Raw genomic sequence first — 16342 nt, 5'->3', positions numbered from 1 at the left:
TTCACAAAATGCACGTTATAGCAGAATGACCTGTAGTTAATGTGGTAATATTATTCAAAATGGATGGAAGGAATACATTGTAGGCCATTAGTGGTGGAGAAACTATTGGAAAATTCTGAAAGACAGAACTTGGAAGGTTCAAAATAAATCATGAATAGTCAGGGGAGAGATATTGTTTGACAGGTTTGATTGAGATTTTCGAGAAGGTGTAGATGAGAGTACTGCAGCAAATGTAGCGTACATTGACTTCAGCAAGGTTTTTGACAAGGTCTGACATGGGAAATTGGTCAAGCTGCTAAAATTCCAGGAAATTCATGGCAATTTAACAAATTGGATTCAAAATTGCCTGAGTGACAGCAGGCAGAGGCGATGGCCAAAGGTTGTATTTGTAACGGGCAGCCTGTTCTCAGAGTTCGGTGCTGGGTTCCTTGCTATTGTAGTGTACATTATTGACCTAGACATGAATATAAAGATATGATCACTAAGTTTGCAGATACTATGGAAATTGGTAATGTGTTGAATAGCAAGAAGGGAGGCATTACACACTAAGAAATTAGGGATCAACTGGTCAGATGGGCATAATGATAACAAATGAAATTTAATCTAGGAATGTGATGTGTTGTATTTTCTGAGGTCCAAGAAGGTAAGGGAGTATACATTGAACAGTAGGACCCTAGAAAGTACAGAGGATCAGAGGGACCAGATGTGCCTGCCCACAGATCCCAGAAAGCAGCAGAACTGTGGGTGATGTACATCAGAAACAAAAGCAGAAGTTGCTAGAAAAGCTCAGTAGGTCTGATTTAAGTTCTGGAGGGTCTGCCTCAGGACAGGTGCATATGGTGGTTTATACAGATTATGGGAGAATTGCTTTCACTATTTGATGCACTGAATACAAGATCAGGGAAGATCATAATGGAGCTGTACAAGATATGAGATAGGACATAGCTGAAGCAGTGTGTAGTACTAGTCATCACACTATAGAAGGGATGAGACTGTCAGAGAAGTTGCAAAGGAGATTCACTAGATAGGCTGGCATTATTTTCCTTTGAGCCGTGAAGGCTGATGGTGACCTGATTGAGATGTACAAGATTATGCTGGGCATGGATTGGGTAGATAAGAAGAAACATTTCCCGAGTACAGGGATCAACAACTTTAAGATAAAGGCCAGGAGGTTTAAATGGCATTTGAGGAAGAATGTTTGCACCCAGATGGTAGTGGTTGGGGGAGGGGTAACTCACTGACTGGTAGAAGCAAGGACCATCACAGCATTCAAGAAGTGGAGGGTTTGAGCTATATAGAGGGGCCGGGACTTTTTTCATGAAACCATGGGAAGTTGAGGGGTGACTTCATCGTGTTTTATAAATTCATGAGGGGCTTAGATAAGACGAATAGCCAATGTCTTTTCCCTAGGGTAGGGGAATTCAAAACTAGAGGGCATAATTTAAAGATGATAAGAGAAAGATTTAAAAGGGACCTGAAGGTCAACTTTTCCCAGAGGGTGGTTTGTATGTGGAATGAACTGCCAGAGGAAGTGGTAGATGCAGGTACAGTTAGAATATTTAAAAGACATTTGGACAGGTACATGATTCTCCTGCTCCTCGGATGCTGCCTGGCCTGCTGTGTTTTTCCAGCATCACATTTTTCAACTCTGGTCTCCAGCATCTGCAGTCCTCACTTTCTCCAGGTACATGAATAGGAAAGGTTTAGAGGGAATAGGGGCTAAATATAGGCAAATGGGAATAGTTTGTGCAACTTGGTCAGCATGGACGAGTTGGACCGAAGGGTCTGTTTCCGCGCTGTATGAATCTATGACTCTAAGTATTTAGATAAACACAAAGTGCCATATCATAGCTACGTAGAGTAGAATGGCATAGTGGTGTAGCTAGGTGCTCAATGACTGGCATGGACATGAGGGACCAATGGGACTCTTTCCATGCTGCAAAACACTATGGTTCTATGAGACAATCATTCAAAATATAGATATCAAACATAAATCAAAACCTTTTTCTCTTCCATTGGGATGTCATCACATTTAACCACAGAATCCACTAAAGCGTGTAAGTCCTGGACAGCCTGTGCAAGATCCTGTTTATGCTGCATGAGGAAATCTTGTTCTGAGAGATTTCTGGGCTCTTCTGCTCAAAGATACAAAAATAATACTGAAAGTTTGCAGAAACCATATTACTGTGGAAATTCAGAAACAGGTTTGATAAAACTAATTAATTTAACACATTCTCTCAAACATATACAGCTCAAAAACATGATCACCTAACACTATGGTGGCCTGGCATGGAAGGGAGTGATTGGAAACCATTAAATTGTAAATTGCAACAATCATCCTCCAAATAGTGGCACCTGATAAGTTTAGAGGAAGTAATCTAAATCACGCACAGTATGGATTGTCATACAGACCAGTGGGTCACTCACTCAAAGTCAGACCTGGTGACAACCCAAGATAGATATTTGCACCATCAACCTGCAAACGCCATCTCACAGAGATAAATACCGAGCAACCTAAAATGCCAAACTGGAACAGTATGACCTCACTGATAGTTCTACTCCAAGACACTGGGGATCACAAAGCTACAGTAATGGATAATGAGGTCATCAGACCAGCATCAAGGTTTGTTGAAAATTACAAGGAAATACACATCCGGCAGCAGTGAATAGGTTTGCTTCGAAGGTTTACCTAGCTCACCTGGCCAGCCAAGAGAAAAATCAGCCAAATGAAGCATGCAGCACCCTTCAACATTAATTGAGAAATTTCCAAAATGTCTCAAGGATCACATTTTCAGTAAAAAATTCAACTGTACTTAGATGGTGGTAACATAAGAAGCTGTTGCAATTCACCAAAATCTGGAACAGCATTACAAATCCAAAATCCTGAGAAGCGCTAATGGCAAGACACTACACAACGACATGATTATGTGTAGCACAAGCGATACTGTCATTAACCACAGAAACAATAGCCTATCAAAGAAGAACTTGATAAGAGCCCAGCTTTGGAGAAAACTGTGACAGCTATCAATCGGATTAAAGCAACAATGGCTTGGGTGATGGAAACTCCCCCCTCCAAAGACTTGAAGCATGGCAGCTCTGTTCAACATACTGTGAGCTGTTCATGACCTGCTGGGAACAGGGCAGATTTCCACGGAATGTTTGTGATGCCAATATCATCGTGTTTAAGAAACAAAGGAGAAAATTTAGACAGCTCCAACTACTGTGGGATCACATTTTTTCTATTTCAGAGAATCCTGGCTACAATACTTCTGAACCACCTTGTTACTGCTGCAGAAGAAAACTTCCCAGATGACCACAGCAATATCAGCACAGAAGCCGCACAGGTATGGTACATGTACTCAGAATATTACAGAAAACATGTTATGAGCAAAGCAAAAGTCTGCACAACATTTTCAAACATCTCACCAAGGTATTCACGACTGTGAATAGACTTGAAAGATCCTCGAAAGGGATGCCCACCCAGATTTACAGCTTTAGTGAAGTAGTTTCATGAAAATGAGTATGGACATGGCAGGCACACATTGACCTCTCAAATCCCTTTCATATCTCCAATAGCATAAGGCAGATGTGCACTGGGCCCAATTGAATTCACCACCTTCGCCAGCATGATAATGCAGTAGGCAATGGAAGACCACGAGGGGAGCTTACATACACTTCCAGAATGAGAGAGCTTTTATCAACCTCAGGCATCTTCCAGTTCACACAAAGACTCAGGAAAAACAATGAACTTCTTATCGCTAATGACTGCATTCGTCTGGCCAGCATTTATTGTCTATTCCTGATTGTTCAGATGGCAGTTAAGAGTTAATGACATTGCTGTTGGTCTGGAGTCACAGACCAAGGAAGGACAGCAGATTTCTTTTCTTAAAGGATACAAGTAAAGCAGATGGATATTCACAGTAACCAACAATGGCTACATTAGACTGGTTTTTATTCCCAGGTTTTTCAAAATTGAATTCAGATTTCACCATCTGCCATGGAGGAATAAGAATACTGAAACACAGAAATTTCAGTGGCTCATTTCTGCAAATCTAAGTGCTCACAGAAGACGAAGAGAAGTTATTTTGCTCAGAATTATTTTCAGCAATATTAGAAAGCCAGATTTTTCTCTTCCAATGAAGACCCTTCAGCTCAGATTTCAAGTGAGGTAGAACTGTCAACATGTTTTCTCATTAGCTTGCAGAAAACACAATGCACAAGTACAAAATAGTCAAGTTCTTGAGAAGTATCTCCCAGTACAGAACATAATTCATGTAAGGAATTGTGTTGCTGACATAGAATGTCAGAAACAGAAATGGTCACCAAGTCACACTACTGATTTCACAGTCACTTCCAACTGCTGCTTAGCACTGTAGCTTCCAAAAAACTGGCTACTTTCCTCCATGTTAAAGAAAATCTAACAGTAATTTTCTAAACACATGAAAACGTTCCAAGATGAGAACATTTCAAGTTTATTTTGCACTTGCTGCAGTTGTTCCTGACCCTGCGTGAGGCCCTAGCATGGCGACAATTGAACATGACTCTCCAATGTATGATTTAGCAGTCATTTCACTCCACAGTTACACTACAGCACCTGCAACAAGGTATTAGACTAAACCCCTAAATGACACTTTAGTATTAAACATTCCACAGAGAAGTAGGGCATCAGAAAAACACACTGCGCCAACCTCTAAGTCCCTTTCTCCCATTTGAATTCAAAAGGATGGAGAAAGCATTTCTGACAAAACTATCCCAAGTCCAGGACATGCCAAGAGACCTTCAAAATCAATTAAGCATTTTTAAATTTGGAATCACTTTTGGAAAGCAGACTGATATGGCAGTCAAATTGCACACAGTCATTCGATAGCAAAGGATCAGTGGGGCATTCAACAATATCGATCAGGGTACTAAACCTGTCTTGTTCTCTTTCAAATACTGCCTTGGGGTGTTTTCAAATCACTTGAGAGGTGGACAAGGCCTCGGTTAACATCTGATAGTAAAACATCATCAAATGCTTGAAGCACACCTCACCAAAATAGATTGCAACAAAGCTTGTGCTGCTTAACATGTATCTTCAGTATTAGTGGTGGAGCAGAAGCCAAAACCTGTTTGCCGAAACACCTAAAGACAAACACTTTAAAGATTATCAACAGATCTGGCAGCATCTGGAGAGAGAAACCAGAATTATCATTTCAAGTCCAATCATCCTTTTTCTGTTCTGGATTTGAAATGTTAAATCTGCTTTCTCTCCACAGGTGTTGCCAGACCTGCTGAACTTCTCTAGCAATTTAAGTTTTTGTTTCAGATTTGCAGCATCCACAGTTTTGTTTTGTTCTTATTTACTTCAATGTAGTTTCAGGAACATCAGTTGAATGAGATGTTACTCCAAAGAATTACAGTCTAAGTGAAGATTCCAACCGCATCTTGTAAGGAATCAAAGTTATAATGCATTAAATGATTCATCAATTACATTTATTTATTCAAAGTTTAAAGAAAGAATGGTTCAATTCACATATTGTACGAATTGTATTCCAAAACTCAGGGCAGCATTCAGTTTATGAGATTCAATCACAGTGGTGTCAAAAGAGTAAAATTTAATAAGTACACAGTAGTTCAACTGCACAGGCAGTCTGAAGTGCCGTTTGCTTCCTGTGAGAGAACTTGCAATTTTTCTTTCATTTGTCTTGTTTCTTTATCTTTTGTCACATAGAACATAGAACATAGAATAGAAGAATACAGCGCAGTACAGGCCCTTTGGCCCTCGATGTTGCGCCGATCCAAGCCCACCTAACCTATACTAACCCACTATCCTCCATATACCTATCCAATGCCCGCTTAAATGCCCATAAAGAGGGAGAGTCCACCACTGCTGCTGGCAGGGCATTCCATGAACTTACGACTCGCTGAGTGAAGAACCTACCCCTAACTTCAGTCCTATATCTACCCCCCCTTAATTTAAAGCTATGCCCCCTTGTAATACCCGACTCCATACGCGGGAAAAGGTTCACACTGTCAACCCTATCTAACCCCCTAATCATCTTGTACACCTCAATCAAGTCACCCCTAAACCTTCTTTTCTCTAATGAAAACAGCCCCAAGTGTCTCAGTCTATCCTCATACGATCTTCCTTCCATACCAGGCAACATCCTGGTAAACCTCCTCTGCACCCGTTCCAGTGCCTCCACATCCTTCCTATAGTATGGCGACCAAAACTGCACACAATATTCCAGATGCGGCCGCACCAGAGTTTTATACAACTGCATCATTATACAACTCTCAGCTTGGTAAACAAGTAAGCCAATTGTTTACAAGTTTTAGCTAGTGTGTTGATTGGTTCTATGTGGAAGCACAGATTTTCATTAGTGAAGCACCAAGCTGAGGAGAGCATATCCCTCAGCTAAGGTCAACTGTTATGCTAATGTGAACAAAAAGTCATTTGAGGTCTCAAGTTTTGTTAGTCTTTGTCACCATGAAAATTCTTCCTGGTAAGTTGCTGAAAGTTTGGAGAAGATTTGGATAGGTACATGAATCGGAAAGATTTAGAGTGATATGGGCCAAATGCAGGCACGTGGGACTAGTTTAGTTTGAGAAACTCTGTCTGCGTGGACAAGTTGAACAGAAGGGTCTGCTTCCATGCTGTATGACTCTTTGTCTCTTTGACCGTATTGTCCCCAGCTACTTATATTCATTATCAAATTTGTCCAATACATCCAGCTCTCCAACCTCACCAACATGTGCAAGGTGATCAGAGACTTAGTTGGCATTGTGTGAAGAGAAGAGATTTAGTTGCCTCTGTTGCTGCTTCCCTTTCCTTTTGCCTACGACACTGAACATAAACCACACACACACAGCACCCCCCTCATCCCCAAAATATCTGAGATTTGACTTTCCCTTCATCTCTTGACCGCAATTCTCTTTAATCTCTGTAACACCCTCCAAACTCTCCATACCACTGACTCTGGTCTAACAAGTTCCACTCCCACACTTTCCTACCATTGTTGACTATGTCATTACCTGCCTCAATCCAGGTTCATGTATTTGCCTGAAAGATCCTCTGCCTCACCAACCTATCCGCTTCAAAATCTTTCAGAAAACCAATCAATCAATCTTCTGATGATCCCTTCTGGGGCTCAAATGTCCTTTTTATTTGCTTACACAAGACTGAAGTGACTAGGGACATTTTCTATATTAAAGGCAGGATGCAAATTCATGTTTTGTTCTGAAAACAATCCTTTACTGAAGAAAATAGGCGGTGCGTACATTTAAACGCTTAAATTCTATTTAGTTGGGGAATTACTTCAAAGGGATTTACTAATCTTGACTAACCTCTAAATATTCCTGATGAAAAGCTTATACCGGAAGCGTTGATTCCCCAGCTCCTTGGATGCTGCCTAACCGGCTGTGCTCCTCCAGCACCACATTCCTGATTCTGATCTCTGCAGTCTTCACTTTCTCCTAACCTCTAAACATTGCCGCCCAGTGCCCAAAATCTATATACTAGCAGTTATTGTGGCCAGATTAAATAATCAACCAACAGTAAAACCATACTGGGGCAGCACAATGGCTCAGTGGTTAGCACTGATGCCTCACAGCACCAGGGTCCCAGGTTCGATTCCATCCTCGGGTGACTGTCTGTGTGGAGTTTGCACATTCTCCTTGTGTCTGCGTGGGTTTCCTCCGGGTACTCTGGTTTCCTCCCACAGTCACAAAGATGTGCAGGTTAGGTGAATTGACCATACTAAATTGCACATAGTGTTTGGTGCATTAGTCAGAGGGAAATGGATCTGGGTGGCTTACTCTTCGGAGAGTCGGTGCGGACTGGTTGGGCCGAAGGGCCTGTTTCCACACTGTAGGGAATCTAATCTAATAAATGATAAGGGCATATTAATATAACCACAGAGTTAATCTGAAATATTCAACCAGAACCAGAAATCTACCACACAGCTTTTCATATTTAAAATTATTTAATGGAATGTGGACATTGATGGCATTTGCTCGCAATCCCTAATTGACCTTGAACCTGGGCCATTTCTTAGGGCAGGTAAGAATCAAACTCAATGCTATCAGTCTGAGTAGGATTCCAAATTTCCTTTCCTTGAGAACATTAATGAGCAAGGTAGGATTCGATTATAATTCCATTAAATTAGCTTTGAATTCCAAATTTTTCTTTTAAGTTAGCGGAATTCAAATTTCACCAGCTGTTTGAAAAGGCAGACTGGCGTGGTGACAACGGCACCAACAGATTTGAACTCCTGCCTCTACAGCATTCCAAAGGGCCTTTTGATCACTAGTTCAGCAACATTATCACCACATCACTAACTAATTGCCGGCTCAGGACCATATCATTGGGAGAGGTTGAGATCATTCCCATCACCCCTGCTGTTTAATTGACTGAAACTCTCAAACTGACATCACTGATAATCATCTGTTGGGTTTCAGAGATAAATTGACACCAAAATGTTACAGTACTGTGTTATACCTGTTATTGAAAACTTCCCTTTCTTGCTGGGGGGCTCATTGAGAATTTCTTCACCCTCAGTACATCCTGAAGAATAACTAGCACTCTGGATGTCAGCCACGTGATTTTCTGCTGAACTTTCTTGCTCCTCAACGTCTTGTTTTGAATCATCAGCAAACAGAATAGTCTCCTCAGCAGACAGTGCAACATTGGTGCTTTCAAAGCCCTCAATATCAGTGCAGTTTATTTCTTCCAGAGAGGGGTTTTGCTTTGCTGGTCCAGTTACTTCAGTATTATTAGAAGCAGGCATATTATTGTCCATTTCTTGAGATACACAACACTGCTGCCTGATGGCCGGACTTAGTGCATCTTCGCCAATAGCAGGGCTCGAAGCCCTCATTTCATTTCCCCCAGTGTGCTTCATTAAGTTTGCCACAATGTTTTTGCAACTGACAGCAATATCAAACATTTGTAAATTGTCGGCAACAGAAACCACTTTTGTAAAGTTGTGCTTCCCTGGTGGAACTTTCCCCGCATAGACCATCTCCAGAAGAACAGCAAACTCCTCTGGGCTGACAACAGTTTGGTCAATGGAGATTGTATCTGTGTTGTCCAGTAGAGATTTGAAGAGCAAACTGGAGGCAGCCAGCACAACTTTGTGCGCTCTGAATGGAGTGTTGCCAATGAGTAACGTGCAGTCGCAAAACTGTTCTTCTTTTCTTAGGGTGTACAGCTGCTGCATGAGCTGCCTGCTATAGTTTGGCAGCTCCATAGTGTCAGGCGATCTCAAACTGTGCCTCAGGATTGTTCTTCCAGATGCTACCTTTAAACAGTAAAGAAAAATTAGGGAGTAGTCCTTCAACAAATCAGCATAATTTTTATATAACAGATTAGTTGACCACATAATACAATAATTACAAATCAATATGGGTCTTGGTTTGCAAAATGCTTGATATTTTGTGAAGTTGCCCTGCACCTGTGGGATAACAGCCAGCTAATTTAGATATTTTAATCATCGTAGTAGTTAGGTGCTGACTGTTCATAGATTTATGCAGAACAGGAAAGGAGTTCAGCCCATCAAGTCTACACTGACATAAAGGTACGCTTATTCCAATTTCCTGCACTTCTCCCACATCCTGGAATGTTATAATATTTGAAGTACTCCTACAAATATTTAAAAGTTGTAAGGTTTCCAGCCTCCACTACCTTCCCAGGTAGTGCATTCCAGATTCCTATCACCTGGTGAGTGCAAAAATTTTTTCCAAATCCCCTCTACCTTACTATGCCCTCTCGTAATTCAGCCCTTGATGAAGGGGAACAGTTGCTCTCTATTCACCCTGTCCATACCCGTCACAATCCTATCCCCTCAAGCATGCCCCCACTCAGGCCTCTTGGCTCTAAGGAAAACAAGGGAAAAGGAGAATCGACGTTTCGGGCATTAGCCCTTCTTCAGGAATTCCTGAAGAAGGGCTAATGCCCGAAACGTCGATTCTCCTGTTCCCTAGATGCTGCCTGACCTGCTGCGCTTTTCCAGCAACACATTTCCATCTCTGATCTCCAGCATCTGCAGACCTCACTTTCTCCTCTAAGGAAAACAATCCAAGCCTATCTAGTCTCTCCTTATAGCTCAATTTCTCCATCCCAGGTATCACCCTGAAGAACCTCCTCTGTAACCCCTCTAGTGCTATCACATCCTTCCAGTAGTGGGTTGGCCTAAACTGCACACTGTACTCCAGTTGTGGCCTTATCAACACTCCATACAATTCCAACATTATCACCTTGCTCTTATACTCTATGCTACAACTGATGAAACCACGTGCCCCATTTGCCGCCTTAACTATCTTATTCACATGCTCTGCCGACTTCAGGAATTTGCGAATAATTACCCCAAGGTCCTTCTGTTCCTCTAAGTTACTCACTGTCCTGCCATTCATTAAATACTCCCTCACCTTCTTTCTTCTTCCAAAGTGCATCACCATCTGATCAACTCCTGTATATTGTCCTGGAACCTACAAGCATCATCTTCATTATTTACCATGCTGTCAATCTTAATGCTGTCTGCAAATTTGCTTTATTCACCCCACATTTTCATCTCTATCATTTATGTATAAAACAAATAATAAGAGTTCCAGTACTGATCCTTGTGGTACAGTACCGAACACCTACCCCCAGTCACTCAAACAGCCTTTGACCACTACCCTTTGGATCCTGTTTTGGATCTACCTTACCAAGTTTGTCTCAATTCTACGTGTGCTAACTTTCTCAATCAGTTTCCCATGTGGGACCTTGTCAAAAGCTTTGCTAAAATCCATATAAACTACATCAACTGAACTTCCCTCATCCAATGATCACATTTTCAAACCTTCCATCAAATTTGTTAGGCATGTTCTTCCTCTGACAATGCCATGCTGACTATCCCTAATTAACCTATGCTTTTCTAAGTAGGTATAAATGTGCTCCTTCAAAATTTTCTTGAATCATTTTCTTACCACTGAAGTGAAACTCACTGGTTTGTAATTTCCTGGTTCATCTCTATTCTTTTTGAAAGTGAAACCACATTACCTGTCCTCCAGTTCTCTTGCACTACCCTGGTGGCCAGAGTGGGATTAAAAATTTGTGTCAGAGGCCCTGCAATTTCCTGCCTTATCTCCCACAGTAGACTGGGATGCAACTCATCAGGCGAAGGGATCGAACTATTGCAAAGCCAGATTGAGCCTCTAATACACACCATTTCCTATGTCAAACTGTGCAAAGTCCTCAGTCCTTTTTCCTGAATTCTGTACCTACAATCGCCTTTTCCAGAGTGAAGACTGAAGAGAAGCATTCATTGAACACTTTTCCAATATCATGTAGATTCACAAACACGTCTCTTGGTCCCTAATAGGTCCTACTCTAACTTCTCTTTAATGTATTTATAAAATATCTTAAGATTCTCCATAATCCTGTTAACAAGTCATTTTTCCAAGCGCTCTTTTTACACTTCTACTTGTTTTTTTTAAAACCTCTCCTGCACTTCCTGTAGTTCTCTAGGACCACAGATGCATTGCTCCCTTTGAACTTGCTAAATGCATTTCTCCTTTTCATCATCCAGTCTGCATTGTCCTCGGCATTCAAGATTCTCTAAATGTATTGTTCCTACATTTCCCTCTAAATATGTTGGACCTGTGCTCTCCCTAGGTCCTTTTTGAATGACTCTCCCCATCTCATTGCTCCACTGTAGATTTACCCACAAGGAACAGTTCCCAGTCAACTGTAGCCAGACCCTGCTTTATTTTAATAAAATATGTCTTTCCGCACTCCAAAGTTATCTTTTGTATACCTTTTTCTCCTTGTCCAGAATAAATTGGAACTGTACCATGTTGTGATTTAGACTGGATAGAATTTTTCTCATCCATTTGACACTAAACACCTCAAATAAGATGCAAGGTCTTGAGGGGGTGGGGGAGAGAATGCATACAAGCTATAGAATGGGGTGGAGGAGTATAAGATAAATAAAACAAAAAAAAACTATGGTTGCTGGAGATCTGAAACAAAACCAGACACTGCTGGTAAAAGTCAACGTGTCTGGCAGTATCTGTGGGAAGAAAGTAGAGTTAACTTTTTAATTTTGGTGACTTGATCAGAAAAAGTGAATAGGATGAGCTGATAAAGTGGGATGCTGGAAAACGGACAACAGGTCAGGCAGCATCCGAGGTGCAAGGTAAGAGACGTTTCGGGCAGGACCGTTCTTCAGGAAGCTGAAGTAAACAGAATGTGGCAGAGAGAGAGTGAGTTAAATCAAATACCTGTGAAGGTGAATGAGAGGTTGAGGGTTGCAGAGGCTGGTAAACCATGGAAGGGTAAGAAGCGACGTGCAAGGAGGTACGCTGGCTGCTGGAAGGACAAGGGTTTCGAAGCTCAGCTCATGGCTACACAGAATGAAATATTTTGGATGAAGCCTGGCTCGAAACAGCCGAATGACTCCTGCCCTGTTGCCCACACTGACCTGCCCCAGACAACTCGCTGTCCAGTTGCCACTTCTTTCAGCTCCCCAAACACGGACATCGCCGACTGAGCAGCTGAGCGACAGTCTCACTCACACACACAGCACTTCCGGCTTCTCCACCGGAACAACAACCCGCTGTCACCCACAGCCAAGACACTGCGCAGACTCAGTGCGGCAACTTCAGCGCAGTATGCTGGTTCAGTCCCGGTCGCTTCCAGACCCTCGACCATAGTACGCACGCCCAGTCGCTGCCTCTTGACCACAGGACGCAGGCTGTGTGCCGGCCACAATACGCATGCCCAGTCCCGTCCCCTTGGCCTGCAGAGCGCAAGCTCAGTGCCGGCCGCAGCCAGGCCACTCGGCTATAGTACTCCACGCCGTTTGGTCAAAGGGCGCAGACTCAATCCCGGCCGCTTGGCGCTAGTGCGCATGCCCATTTCCAGCTGTTTACTCAGTCGTTGGTAGGCACCACACAATCTACCTGGAAGGTTAGTTTGTCAATCTGCTTTTAATTTATAATAGTTCAAATTAAACTACAGGGTGTTGCTGAAAATCGCAATTTCAAGTGAAACATCAACTTTTATTAAGTTCATTCTTTCATGGGATGTTGGAATCGCTGGTTAGGTCAATATTTATTGAAACAAAATAGAAATTGCTGGAAAGCTAAGAAGGTTTGGCGGAATGTTTCGAGAGAGGTCAGAGTGACCCTTCCTCAGGAGTGTCAATATTTATTGACAATCCCTAATTGTCCCTTGAGTTGAGTAACTCTCTTGGGCCATTTCAGAAGATAGTTAAGAGTCAAACCCATTGCTGTGGATCTGGAGTCACACGAAAGGCACGATGTGGAGATGCTGGTGTTGGATTGGGTGGACAAAATTAAAAATCACACAGCACCAGGTTACAGTCCAACAGGTTTATTTGGAAGTACTAGCTTTTGGAGCGTTGCTCTGACATCAGATAGATGTGGAGCAGGATCATAAGATACAGAATTTATAACAAATGATTAGACTTCAGTTGCATGAAATTTATCTTTTGCTATAAATTCAGTCTTCTGAACCTGCTCCACAGCTACCCAATGAAGGAACAGTGCTCTGAAAGCTAGTACTTCCAAATAAACCTGTTGGACTATAACTAGTGATGTGTGATTTTTAACATTGAAGGCAGACAGAGTAAAGATTGGCAGATTTTATTCCCATAAAGGACATTGAGTGCAAAGATGGTTTTAAGTTAAATGTTGATGAGTTTCTTAATTGAATTTGAATTCTGCCTCTGCCAAGTCCTAACTGTAACACTGGAGCCTATGCATTACTAGTCCAGTGACGTTACCATTATGTTCTTGAATTTACCTTCTGCTGTCGCAGAAATCAATGTTACAACTGGGGTTTGGTTCTGTAGGGCCTTCCTAATTACTTGTTGTATCTTCAAACCAATCTTTTGTGATTTATGCTCAAGGACACCCAGTTCCTTGCTGCAACTTTTTACCATTCAAGTAATAATCTTTTTTACTGTTGCTCCTACCAAAATGGATGACTTCACATTTAAAAACATTGTATTCCATCTGCCAGACCTTAGCTTGCTCACTCAAAATATCTACGTTCATCTGCAAAGTTTCACAGTCCTCTGCACACTTTGTTCTGTCACTCACCTTAGTGTCATCTGCAAACATTGACATACTACACGAGCTCCCCACCTCCAAATCATCTATATAAATTGTGAATAATTGTGGTCCCAACACTGTTGCCTAAAGCACACTGCTAGTCGCTGATTGTCAGTCAGAATAGCATTCATTATATACAGCAGCCTCTTGTGCATCACCTTGTCAAAGACCTTGTGGAAATCTAAGTAAGCCACATTCACCGGGTCCCCGTTGTCCACCTTACTCATAATGTCTTCAGAGAATTCCAAAAGATTTGTTAAGCATGACCTGCCCTTCATGAACCCATGCTGCGTCTGCCCAAAAGAACAATTTCTATCATGATGCCTTGCTATTTCTTCCAAACTACAGAGGTTAGGCTATCCAGTCTATAATTCGTCATCTTTTGTCTACCTCTCTTTTTAAACAGTGGCATCACATTTGTTTTTTTCTAATCTGCTAGGACTGCCCCATTGTCCAGTGAACTTTGGAAAATTATTGCCAGTGCACTTGCTATTTCTCCTGCCATCTCTTTTAGTACCCTGGGATGCATTCCATCAGGGCCAGGAGACTTGACTGTCCTTGGCTCCATAAGCATGCCCAATACTACCTCTTGCATAACAATGATTGTTTCTGGGTCCTCACCTACCTTCGTCTCTTTGTCGATTACTGGCATGTTATTAGTGTCCTCCACTGTCATGACTTAATCAAGGTTGAGGATTGCAGTGGCTGGTAAACCATGGAAGGATAAGAAGCAACTAGCCTGGAACATCTGGTCGGCATGGACGGGTTGGACTGAAGGGTCTGTTTCCATGCTGTACATCTCTATGACTGTGAAACCTCTGTGACAGATGGAGTACACCGTAGTTCTGATCATAGCATTATACTAATGATACAGTACACTCATTCACCTCATTCACTCACACATTCATTCAGACCTTCATTTGTTCATTCACTTTGCACACTCCTTTACCCCAATGTGATCAGCATACCTATCCCTTTTACCTCGCTGCTATCAGGTCATTGGACTCAAAACATTAACACCCTTTTCTCTCCTCCGTTACTGCTGAGTTTCTCCGGCAGTTTTGTTTTTGTTTGTCACAGCCTATCTACTCTGTTTTCATAGCAGAAACACTCCAACTGCATCCTCTCTCATGCAATCACATCCATTGCATTATATGGAAAGGGCGCCCAGAGAGAGAGAAAAATAAAGGTGGTCAGACAAAGGAAATGTTGATCGTAAGCTAGAGAAGAAAAGAAGTTAGATCGATGAAAATGAGGGCTGTGAGATGGTGAAACTGATTTGGCTGTACTGAAAGCAATTTATGTCATGACAGGACCTAGGGTTGAGTAGTAGATATGGAAGGATATGGTCCATGCTCTCAAATTGTTAAACTTGATTTTTGAGGCCTGGAGGCTGTAAGGCCACCAAGTGGGAGATGAGGTTTTGTTCTTCCAGCTTGCTCAACATACATTGCTTCTAGTATCTGAGGAGTTGTGAATGGTGAATGCTGTACAGTCCTCAGTGAACATCCTAGGACACTACTCTGAGGAACTCCCACAGTGATATCCTGAAACTAAGATGACTTACCTCTAACAACCACAATCATCTTCCCTTATCTCAGGTATAACTCCAATCAGTTGAGTTTGCCCTGATTCTTCTTGACTCCAGTTTTGCTTGGACTTCTTGATATCACATCTGATCAAATGTAGCCGTGATGTCACTCTCACCTCACACTGGGAATCCAGTTATTTTGGCAGGCATGGGTTATGAATGGATTCTATTCTTGGGTACATTTGTAAGTTGATTTGCACGCAAGCAGACCACAATAAAATACAGAACAATATACAAATTATCATTTTGATATACAAGCACAAATTTATATGGATCTTTAAAATTAATAAATAAAATGTAATTTACTGAAGTACTACAGGATCTCATTTGAATATACAAGCATTTCTAAGTTGATGTTTGCAAATTGGAGACTGCCTGCAATGATACTGAAGGATCAAAATAAGCCTGGTAAAATTATTTCCATCAAGGATAGAGAAATAAACTGACTGCTCCAACTGCCTTATTGTTTACAATCAATGTGGGTTTTGAGTAAGGTAGATGCATGTTTTGAAGCACCTTTCTTGTGTGACCAGCTTTAAACTCTAGCAGGAGAAAGTGAGGTCTGCAGATGCTGGAGATCAGAGCTGAAAATGTGTTGCTGGAAAAGCGCAGCAGGTCAGGCAGCATCCAGGGAACAGGAGAATCGACGTT

The 16342-nt window shown here is 41.9% G+C and overlaps 2 protein-coding genes across 2 annotated transcripts in view; one reads left to right on the top strand and one right to left on the bottom strand.

The window, feature by feature from the left end:
• zbtb40 (zinc finger and BTB domain containing 40) overlaps nucleotides 1–11796 on the bottom strand; it is a 105467-nt gene extending 93671 nt beyond the window's left edge. Inside the window, exons 1-3 of the mRNA XM_043675396.1 lie at nucleotides 11778–11796; nucleotides 8480–9281; nucleotides 2002–2135 (exon numbers count right to left, since the gene is read on the bottom strand). Coding sequence (XP_043531331.1) covers nucleotides 2002–2135; nucleotides 8480–9230 — 885 coding nt within the window. The 5' untranslated portion in view covers nucleotides 9231–9281; nucleotides 11778–11796. The remainder of the gene's footprint in view (nucleotides 1–2001; nucleotides 2136–8479; nucleotides 9282–11777) is intronic.
• A 1032-nt stretch (nucleotides 11797–12828) lies between these two features.
• si:dkey-205h13.2 overlaps nucleotides 12829–16342 on the top strand; it is a 180047-nt gene continuing 176533 nt past the window's right edge. Inside the window, exon 1 of the mRNA XM_043675395.1 lies at nucleotides 12829–12931. The gene's annotated coding sequence lies outside the window, so the exon portion shown is untranslated. The remainder of the gene's footprint in view (nucleotides 12932–16342) is intronic.

The sequence above is a fragment of the Chiloscyllium plagiosum genome, chromosome 34 (assembly GCF_004010195.1).
Source record: "Chiloscyllium plagiosum isolate BGI_BamShark_2017 chromosome 34, ASM401019v2, whole genome shotgun sequence".
In the NCBI taxonomy this organism is placed as follows: Eukaryota; Metazoa; Chordata; class Chondrichthyes; order Orectolobiformes; family Hemiscylliidae; genus Chiloscyllium; species Chiloscyllium plagiosum.
This window is presented reverse-complemented; position numbering and strand designations above follow the sequence as displayed.